The sequence below is a fragment of the Myotis daubentonii genome, chromosome X (assembly GCF_963259705.1).
Source record: "Myotis daubentonii chromosome X, mMyoDau2.1, whole genome shotgun sequence".
Taxonomy (NCBI): domain Eukaryota; kingdom Metazoa; phylum Chordata; class Mammalia; order Chiroptera; family Vespertilionidae; genus Myotis; species Myotis daubentonii.
The window spans coordinates 5,233,991-5,245,221 of NC_081861.1; the positions used below are offsets into that span (position 1 = coordinate 5,233,991).

General features: G+C 46.1%; 1 protein-coding gene across 1 annotated transcript in view; it reads left to right on the forward strand.

The window, feature by feature from the left end:
* Nucleotides 1-1,710: 1,710 nt before the first annotated feature.
* Nucleotides 1,711-11,231, forward strand: part of CCDC22 (coiled-coil domain containing 22) — a 14,950-nt gene continuing 5,429 nt past the window's right edge. The window contains 7 exon segments of the mRNA XM_059678513.1: nt 1,711-2,037; nt 3,358-3,535; nt 9,163-9,295; nt 10,239-10,277; nt 10,280-10,344; nt 10,491-10,557; nt 10,633-10,811. Coding sequence (XP_059534496.1) covers nt 1,988-2,037; nt 3,358-3,535; nt 9,163-9,295; nt 10,239-10,277; nt 10,280-10,344; nt 10,491-10,557; nt 10,633-10,811 — 711 coding nt within the window. The 5' untranslated portion in view covers nt 1,711-1,987.

Consider the following 11,231-nt stretch of genomic DNA (forward strand, 5'->3'; position numbering starts at 1 on the left):
ACAAAATATATACTAGCACCAGTCAGAAATTAAAATAAGAAAAATGATATTTTTTCCAACAGTATCTGAAATTTGAAGTGCATTGGAATAGATCTAACATAGTATATGTGTGAGATCTCTATACAAAAAATTAACAAATATTATCAAGTGATTAAAGGGGACCAAAATAAATGGACATATATGTTAAATTAACTAATTGAAATAGTAAAAACTAGGAAGATGTCAATTCTTTTCAAAACGATCTAGAGATTTAATGCAGTCCCAAACAAAATCTCAAAAGTTTTTCCATGGAATTTGATAAGATGGCTCTAAAATGTATATCGGTATACAGAGGACTTAGAAAAGCCAAAATCCTTTGAAAAAGTACAAGATGGAAGGAGGATTTGCCATATCAGATATAAAGGCTTGTTATAAAGCTGCAGTAATTAAAAACAGAATAAAGTTCCAAACCTGAGTCCCACATATATGTACCCATGCTTTATGACATACATGGCACTACTGAGCAGTGGAGACAGGGTTTTTGTTTGTTTGTTTGTTTGTTTGTTTGTTTTTTCAAAGAAAACATCTTTTATTGAAGTCACAGACCAGGTGTGCCAGGACCGCATTAAGGTGGTCTTTTTAATGAATGGTGGTTATATAGATGTTTACTGTGTAATCAGTCATTGGATTGTATACACATGTATAACATACTAAAGCATTTATTAAATGTATGGTTACTTAGTAACTACAATGTACATACTCTTTTCTTATTTTATTATGTGTCAGGCACACAGTACAACATGCTTTACATGAATTAATTCTGTTTTAATCATAGGAAACAGGTACATTAGTCTCCCCGTTACCTATCAAGTCCCCCAGTGGTTGCCTGAAAGAGCCATCGTACTGAACCCTAGATATACTATGTTCCCCCCACCCCGCTATCTATACATAACTTTTCTCTTAAAGGAAGCACTTTATGGTTCTCTTTGGCATATCTGGATTGCCAGCATCACCACTCTTGCACTTAGGGGCCATTATTAAGTAAAATAAGGGATCCTTGAACAGAAGCACTGCAATACTGCCACAGTGTTTCTGATCATGAGAAGGCTACTTAGCGACTAATTGGCAGGTAGCATATACAGCGACAAAGGGATGATTCACTTTGGGGGCGGGGGGAGGGGACGGAGGGAACGGAGCCGGGTGGCCCGAGATTTCATCACCCTACTCAGAATGGCGTGCAATTTAAAACTTATGAATTATTTATTTCTGGAAATTTCCGCTTAATATTTTCAGATGGCGATTAATCGCGGGAAACAGCAGAAAGCGAAACGGGGCCTGGGGGTGGAGAGAATACTGTAGTCCATTTTACAGATAGGACACTAAGATAGGGAAGTTATGTAACCTACCCCTGATTGCACAGTTAGCAAGTTGAGCTAAAGATCTGAGCTAAAGAGCTGAGACTCAACCCTAGACCCTTTGTGCTAGAGCCCCTGCCCTTGTACACTTTTACAATTTAGTAAGTAGTCCCTTGAGTCTGGCGCCTTAGACCACTCGGCCATCCTGACACCCCTACTTTTACAATTTAGAAGGCGAATGCCTTCCTAAATGAATGAGTCAAGAAATCACTCTCCATCCCGCCCTCCCAACACGCACGCGCACGCACACGCACACGCACACGCCGCGCGCGCGCATACCAAGACGCTCTGGAGCGCGCACATACAGGCGATAACGCTCGTTTGCACAGTTGGGAGAGCCCACTGGAGTGTAGGCGGAAGAACTACAACTCCTAGCAGCCATTGTTCGCTCACCCCTGCGCTCACATCCGCACCAGGACGCACACTTGAGCTGCAGGCGCTGTTGAAACTACATTACCCAGCTCGCCTGGGGCAGCCCGTGACACTCCTGGGACCGCGGGCGGGCGCGGGGCTGGGTTTCAACAGCTCGCCTCTCTTGTTCACTTCTCGGACCCGGCCCTGGACCCAGCCCCAGACTCGGACACAGCTTCACCATGGAGGAGGCAGACCGAATCCTCATCCATTCCCTGCGCCAGGCCGGCACGTAAGGACACAGCCCCCGCCCACCCCGGCATGCATATATCCGGGACTCCAAAACTCAGGACCCAGTCACCCGGGAACCTTAAAACCCTGGTCCTTGATATCCAGGGCTCCAACTTCTAGGATCCTAAAACCCTTTCCCCTTACACACACACACACACACACACACACACACACACACACACACACACACCAGGGTCCTCCCAAGCCTGACATTTGTTAAACCCCCAAATCAAGGACACAGACACCTTGAAACATTAAAATGTTGGAACCTCAAGACCTGGGACCCTGAAATCTATGATCTTAAGATCACTACCCTGGGATCCGGATACCTGGAGATCCCAAGGCAGCTGTCTCCTGAGAACCAGGGAACTTTAAAACCCCAGGACACTAGCACTCAGGGATTCCAAAAACTCTGGGAATGGATATGTGGGAACCTTAAAACCCAGTTTCCCAGCACCTGGAGCTTATAAAATTCCAGGAGCCTAAATTCTGGAGGCCTCAAGGCCTGGTGACCCAGACACACAAGACTCCTACATTCGGGGTCTGTGAAAACCCAGAATGCTATCATGTAAGGAGCCTGATTTCTGGATTGCTTGATACTAGGTGGTCTTAATATCCACAAATCATGAATTCAGGGATCCTGACATTTGGAACTTCTGGAAACCCCAGCCTCCCAACATATAGTCTCAAAGCCCAAGCAGCTCAATATCCAGGAGCCTCTGACATTTAGAGAACATGATATCTGGGGACCAGAAACCCAGAGATCATATCACATGGGCCCCTTGCCCTTCCCAGACCCCAGAAATTTGGGGCTTTTAAAGCATAGGGAAATTTCAGATTTTCTCAACTCAGATCCCTTCCACCCTCTGTTCTCCTGCAGCAAGTTCTTAGGAGCTGAGGACATCCTCAGTTTTTTGTTGTTGTTAGTCCTCACCCAAGGATGTTTTTCCATTGATTTTTAGAGGGAGGAGGAGAGAGAAATATTGATGTGAGAGAGACACATTGATTGGTTGCCTCCTGCATGTGCCCTGACCTGGGGACGGAGCCTGCAACTAAGGTATATGTCTTTGACTGGAATCGAACCTGGGACCCTTCAGTTCAAGGGCTGACGCTCTATCCACTGAGCCAAACCGGCTAGGGCCATCCTCAGTTCTTAGTTTTACAAATGGAAATCACCTTTATCAACACCCAGGACCTGTCTGAACCATGGCCATCCTCTTCACCCCCACTCCAATACTAGGGCTTCTAGAAGGCAGCACAGCACAGCCTGATTTGTTTTCTGACTGCTCCCCACATCGAGCCTGCACCCATTTTTCTTCAGGGCTGTTCCTCCAGAAGTGCAGACCCTGCGAGCCTTCACCACTGAGCTGGTTGTGGAAGCTGTTGTCCGCTGCCTGCGTGTGATCAACCCTGCCATAGGCTCCAGCCTCAGCCCACTGCTGCCTCCTGCCATGTCTGCCCGTTTCCGCCTGGCCATGAGCCTGGCTCAGGCCTGCATGGTGAGTTCCCTCCTCCCAATACACACAGTCTCTTCCTTCCTCCTTCGCAAAGTCATCAAGCTCCTTGAAATGCTTGCCTTTCCTCTTTGCCACCTCCCTCTGTGGCTTAGCATTAAGGCTGCTGGCTCTCTGGTCAAACTGCCTAAGGAGTTCTGACCCTCACTGTACCACTTGCTAACTGTGTGACCCTAACCCTTCTAGGTCTTAGTTTCCTTAAATGTGAAATCAAGATGATAAAATTTGGGTCATTATAAGCATTAAAAGAGTTGATCTAGTTTGGGCCTGGACTGCCCTTGACCTCCTGCATTTTCAGCTTAGCACCAAGAATTTCCCCCCTATAGTATCCATTTACCAGTTTCAGAAAAGGCCCTGCTTGATTCACATGCTCATTCTGCAATTAACCACTGTGTATTCAGATTGGCCCAGGTGGCTCACATGGTCATTCTTAAGGCATTGTGATTGGCTGCGTCAGGATCACATGGAGTTGGGATGGTACCCAAAGGAAGATATGTTAACTGAAAACAGTGTTTCTGCACTAACACTGCACTCTGCCCTGTGGCAGTCGCACACAACCTGCCTCTCATGAGAATAACTCCAAATCTGTCTCTACCTGGGTAATATGCCTTCTGATCAAGCACTCACACCTTTGCAGTACAGACCTGTGTCCAGTTAATAATCCAAGGGCTCCCAGTAATGTCATTTCTCCTGGTTCACTAGCTGTGACTTTGGGCCAGTCTCTTAATTTCTTTGTTTGTTTGTTAATCCTCACCCAAGGATATTTTTCCCCATTGATCAATATATATATATATATATATATATATATATATATATATATATATATATTTGTATTGATTTCAGAGAGGAAGGGAGAGGCAGAGAGAGTTAGGAACATCAATGATGAGAGAGAATCATTGATGGGCTGCCTCCTGCACACCCCCTCCTGGGGATCAAGCCTGTAACCTGGGCATGTGCCCTGAATGGGAATCGAACCTTGACTCTCAACCATGGAACCATGCTGGCTGGGCTTCCATTGATTTTTAGAGATAGTCGACGGGAGGGGGAGAGACACAGAGAGGGAAACATCGATGTGAGAGAGACACATTGGTTGGTTGCCTCCCGCATGTGCCCCAACCAGGGCTGGGGATCGAGCCTGCAACTGAGGTACATGCCCTTGACTGGAATTGAACCTGGGTCCCTTCAGTCAACGGACCAATACTCTATCTACTGAGCCAAACCGGCTAGGGCTCTTTTTTTAAAAAAATATATTTTATTTATTTTTTACAGAGAGGAAGGGAGAGGGATAGAGAGTTAGAAACATCGATGAGAGAGAAACATCAATCAGCTGCCTCCTGCACACTCCCTAGTGGGTATGTGCTCGCAACCAAGGTACATGCCCTTGACTGGAATCGAACCCGGGACCCTTGAGTCCGCAGGCTGTTGCCCTATCCACTGAGTCAAACCGGTTAGGGCCCGGCTAGGGCTTTTAATTTTTTTGGGCCTAAGTTTTTTCATGTGTAAAGTGCATGTGAGAATTGTACCTACCACATAGAGCTGCTGTAAGGATTAAAAGTGAGTTGATCTATGAAGAGCCAGATTATAATAACCTTTGTATAAGTGGTGGGTAGGCCTGGCTTGGCTGCTTGCATTCCAGCAACCTGTGTCTACATAATGAATGTAGATACATCTAGCATGCCCAGTGTATGGTGGTAGAGGGTCAATAGAGTAACTACAGTGAACACTTCCATTTAGACCTGGGAGACAGGGTGGTCAGTTTTCTTGAATTTGGACCTTGCTTGTGCAGTGTCTGTCTCTCAGCAACAGGCCTCAGAGCTCTGCCCATCCCTTATCTCTCAGGTTCACCTAGCTCTCAGGGGTTCTCAGGTTCTGGCTGGGGTCTTGATGGCAGTACAAGGCAGGCACTCTGTCCCCTGGCCTGGGGCTGTATTCTCAAGGATGGCACTTTGTATGGGGGAAGTTATGTCCTCTGGCAAGGAGAGTGCATAGTGGGAGATATTGAAGCAGTTGTGTGTGTGTGTGTGTGTGTGTGTGTGTGTGTGTGTGTGTGTGTGTATAGCAGGGTGGGGGGGGGGGGCCGTGGTCAGGCTTCCCCAGGACTCTGTTCCTCTCTTCTCTCAGTGCTGCCTCCCGCTGGATTTGATGTTGACCTACTTTTGCTTACACTATATTTAGAGCGGGGCTGAGAGTATGGCTTTTTCAGTGATCAAGAGTTTCATGTGACTGTCTGGCCCCTGAACCTCAGTGCTTCCACAGCAGACAGAGGTGTCTCTTAATCCAGCTGTGCTGCCCCGGGAGCCCACCTTGGCTCAGCACTGCCACCTTCTGGTGTCTGCCTCTTTGCATGCCCTACTCCTGCCACCACTTTCAACGACTCAGCCACCTCCATATTTTGGTGTCTGTCACTTCACACACCCCACTCCTGGAATGAGTTTCTCTATTAGTCACAACTCTTTGATTGCAGGTGTCGGAAAAAAACCCAAAGTCTAGTAGCTTAAAAGCCAGTGGTTTTCACACGTTTTTGACCATGACCCTCTAAAATAAATATATCTCACGTTGTGACCCAGTACACTGTACATGTGCGTATGATAATGATTTTTTTTCTGAGTGTGTGCTCTATGCCAGGCACTGTGGTAACATGGTGTTAACTCATTTAATTCTCATGACAACTTTCTGAGGTGGGTACTGTTGGTATCCCTTTTTTTTTTCAGAAGAGGAAAGTGAAGCACAGAGAGGTTAAGTGATTTGCCTGAGGTCACACAGTTGGTAAGAGGCAGAACTTAGACATGAATTCAGGAAGGTCTGATTTCAGAGTCCAGGTAGCTCTAGAGCAGTGATGGCGAACCTTTTGAGCTCGGCGTGTCAGCATTTTGAAAAACCCTAACTTAACTCTGGTGCCGTGTCACATATAGAAATTTTTTGATCTTTGCAACCATAGTAAAACAAAGACTTATATTTTTGATATTTATTGTATATATTTAAATGCCATTTAACAAAGAAAAATCAACCAAAAAAATGAGTTCGCGTGTCACCTCTGACACGTGTGTCATAGGTTCGCCATCACTGCTCTAGACCAACAGCAACTCTGGAAGAAAAAGGCTTTCTTTCAGTCCCTTCCCAGAACCCTGGTGGGCCTTTTATCTCTTAAAGCAGCCACACAGGGAAAGAACTACCAGCTCTATTTTACAGCTAGGAATCTGAGCTTCTAGGTGTTAATAACCAGCTCACGGCCTTACAGCCAGTAAGTAGCACAGGCTGGGTTTCAACCCCAATCTTTTTTACACCAAAGCATGTAGTGTCTTTTTAAAAAATTATTTATTGTTTTGAGTAGGTTATTTTGTTATTAAAGACCCAGTCCGGAACAGAAACCCTAGCAATTTGAACAGGAATATCATAATATAAAAAACTGCGAAATAGGTAAAAGGTGGTTAACTACTGAAACTGTAGAAGAGATCACCAAGGTGTGACAGAAGTAGTGTGATACCCTGTGGCGTCTTACATCCCAAGCATTCACCCCGTTACCCCTACCTGTTTGCTTAGTTTCTTGTGTATCTTTCCAGTTTTTTAAAAATGCAGATATAAGCAAATATAAATATATATTCTATTTCCCCCTTTCTTACATGAAAGAAAACATATATTTAGTTTTTTAGCTTTTTTTTCTAAAAAAAAATCTAACAGTATATCCTGGAAATCATTTCATATCAAATAGTAGAGATCTTAATATTTTCTACAGCTGAAAAGTAGTCCATTGTATCTATGAACCATAGTTGATTCAACCACTCTCCTATGCTTAGACATTTAGGGAGTTTCCAATATTCTGCAAAGAATACTGTAATCTTGTGCATATATATTCTTGAATTGTTGGAGGCATATCTACTTCTTGGGGTAGGATTGCTAGGTGGAATGGTAAATGCATGTGTAGTTTGGTCAGATTTTGCCAGTTGCCCTCACTGGGACTTTAATTTTGCATTCCCACCAGCCTGTTTCCCCACAGCCTCTCCCGCTGAGTGTATTGTCAGATTTTTAGATCCCCCCCCCCTTTCAATAGGTAAGAAATGGTATCTCAGTGTAGTTTTGTACCTTAAATTTTTTTTCAAATTTAAAGAAAAATGAAAATGGAACGGTGAATACCTGTATACCCTTCTCCTAGCTTCCTACATTGGAACATTTTGCTCCATTCTTTTACACACCTACATGCACACTTCTTTGCTGAACCCTTTGAAAGTGGCTTACATCATGACATTTTATACCTAAAACGGAATGTGTTTCTCCTAAGCAAAAAGACATTCTCCAGCATAACCACAATACTATGATCACAGCCATGAAATGTAATAGTATCTAAGGTCTAGATTAGATTTTCCCAGTTGTTACAAAAGAATCCTTTATGGTTTTTTAAACTTCAAAGAGTCTAATCAAGAGTTACATTTTGATTCATTGTTACATGTCTAATCTTAAGTGTTGAACCGCCTTCTTTTGCTTTTGGATCCTTAAAAAAATTTTTTTTTATGACAAATGTATTTGAAGTGTCCAGGCTGGTTGTTTGGGATGCCCCACAGTCTGAGTTTCTCTGAGTGTTTTCTAATGAGTAGATTTAGGTTTGGGGTAGGAACGCAGCCCTGGCGATAGTGTATCCCTCTCAGTGTGCACTGCAGGAGAATGGAGCGTCAGTTTGTCCCGATCTGTGATGCTTGTGTGAAGTCTCTCAGTGTGCCTTCCATTCATGTCTCTCTTATAAGCAAGGTTGGACATATTTGCATATGTTCAAGGGATTTTTTTTGGCTTAGAAAACAGAAATGTATTGTCTCACAGTTGTAGAAGCTAAAAGTCCAAAATCAAGGTTTCAGCAGGGTTGGTTCCCTCTGAGGCCATGAGGAAACATCTGTTCCAGGCCTCTTTCCTTGGTCCACGGGAGACTCAGTTGACCCCAGGGTGCCAGAGGTCCTGACTACCAAAGTCAATTCTGTGTCCCATAAATGCTGTGCTCCTCACATGGATGCAGCTTTCAGAGCTCTTGAAAGCTATGGCTTTCCTAGGCACAAAACCCAGCGCTGGCTCATCCTTGAGACTGGAGCATCATGCATACCATGTACAATGGTGCCAAGATCCATCCTCCCTCATTTCACCAGCTTCCTAAGGGATATTTTCATTTCTTTTCTGGTAAACTGTTTTTTCTTTCCTGTTGCGCATTTTTCTATTGCATTGCTGGTCTTTTTGCTTTAGTTTTAGGCGCTCTTTATTTCCTGTGATATGAGTTCCAAATTATTTTTTCCAGCATGTCATTACTCTTTTGACTTGGATTATTATATTTTTCCTTAAAAATTTTTGCTTCTTTTCATGTATTCAGAAATACCCATCTTCATTTTATGGTCTCTGGATTTTAAGCCATAGTTAGAGATGCTAGAGCTTTAATTTTATTTCTTGCTCTCTGGGACATTGACAAGAACACTCTATGGCTCCTCCCACAGAAGCCTAGAGACCTTGGGGAGCCAAAGAGAAGTTCGGAGGGTGATGGTTGGTGAGACAGTGGGAGCATTTAGGGTCAAGGCCCAGTGCTCCCAGAGCAGGAGGAGCCTGCCTGCCTGGCTGATAGGGACCCTCTCCTCAACCCCTAGGACTTGGGCTATCCTTTGGAGCTTGGCTATCAGAACTTCCTTTACCCCAGTGAACCTGACCTCCGTGACCTGCTTCTTTTCTTGGCTGAGCGTCTACCTACGGATGCCTCTGAGGATGCAGACCAGCCTGCAGGTATGGGGTACCTGGGGCATAATGCGGGTGAGGGGAGAGGGTGGCATTCTTGGGTGTTATAGGGGCTGAGAGCGGTGGAAATGGTAAAGAGGTTGCCAAAGAGAGGGTGGGGATATGAGTCTTTGGGAGAGCTAGGATTAGGGCTGGGAGAAGGGATACAGGGCAGGCGGAAGGGGCTAGGACTTGGGCTGAAGCAGGTGAGTTGGTGCTGGGAGGGGCTTCCCTGCCTCACTTCCTGCTTTGCTTCCCCTCATTCTAACCCCCTTGGCCTCCTTGATGCCCCTCACATATGCCAGGTGCACTGCAACTTCAGGGCCTTTGAATCAGTTGGATTATTGTCCCCCCAGATAGCCTTTTACAAATATATATCTTTTTATTGATTTCAGAGAGGAAGGGAGAGGGTGAGAGAGATAGAAACATCAATGATGAGAGAGAATCATCCACTGGCTGCCTCCTGCACGCCCTCTACTGGGGATCAAGCCTGCAACCCAGGCATGTGCCCTGACCAGGAAATGAACCGTGACATCCTGGTTCCTATGTTGATGTTAAACCACTGAGCCACACTGGCTGGGCCAGATAGCCTCTTGATTTCTGATCATGTCACATCAGGGAGGCCAGTCGCAGACTGCCTCATTTAAAATGACATTGTCCTCTCAATAGTATTATCTTCCTTTCCTGATCACCATCTGACAGTTTTCTGTACCCTCCTTATGACCTTATGATCTCCTCATGTTCACTGAGAGCCTGAGAGTCTCAAGTAGTGCCTGGTACATAGTAGGTACTCAGTAAGTATTTTTTGAATGACTGAGTATGAGTTTGAGAGCTAGATAGGTATGCAAATCTTGGGGGGTGGTGTCAGGGAGCGATGGCTATTTTCCCATGGTCTGTATTTTTGCAGTTGTGGCATTGTCACCTGATTGACACTCCCTCCCTACTCCCATAGGTGACTCAGCTATCCTCCTCCGGGCCATTGGGAGCCAAATTCGGACCAGCTGGCTCTGCCCTGGGTTCCACCCCTCCTTCGCACTCCTAAGCTGCAGCACCTCCAGGTGGGACCCCCCAACTCAGGTTGATCTTTGCTTGTCTCTGCCTGGCTTTCCTTGTCCCCTTCTGGGTGCTCGCATTGTGGGCCCCCTCTCACCAGTGCCCTCCATCACGGTTCATCTTAGAGGCTCTGATTCTGCTCTCCCACCAGGGCTCGTTCCCCCAGAATCCTTTCCATGCCAGTAGGCTGGCCATGCCTGAATTGAGCTCCAAAGGAGGTGAGCATGAGACTGTGGAGAGGTGCTGGGGAGAAGGGTAGAGGTGGGCCTGGCTGACTCTGTTCCTGCCTCCAGAGGCCCGGGAGTTCCAGGCAAGTTCCCTGTTACTACCGGCCCCTACCCAGGTGCCTCAGCCTGCGGGGAGGGTAGCCTCGCTCCTCGAATGCCATGCCATCCAGCTCTGCCAGCACACAGGCCAGGACCACCCCGGGGACAAGGACTGGGTCCACCGGGCATCCCGCCACCCCACACAGGTACCGCCCAATGCTTAGCTTCCTGCTGCAGAAGGTCCTGCTCATTGTTGCTCCAATTTTATCTCCCATTGGTTTTCTGCCCCTCCTCTCTCCCCACTTTGCCCCTCTCTTTCATTGTCTCCCCTCTGTGTGCATCTGCCTGGCTCCCCACCTGCAAGAACATTGAAGTCAGAAAGGCTGTGGATTGGGGAGAAGTCAGTATCCTTACTCAGAGTCTCAATTTGCTGTTTTAAGACACGGATGGTGATAGTGCTCTGCGTTTCACTGGAAAACGAGCATGAGCTTCTAGCAACCAGAGCAGTCAGGATCTGCTCTGTCCTCCCTGTTTCTACTACCTTCTTCCCACCCCAGAGGCTCTCACTCTTTCTCTGCCTCTGCCATTGTCAGCGATGCTCATTTCTTCTGTATTGAGGTTTCTGC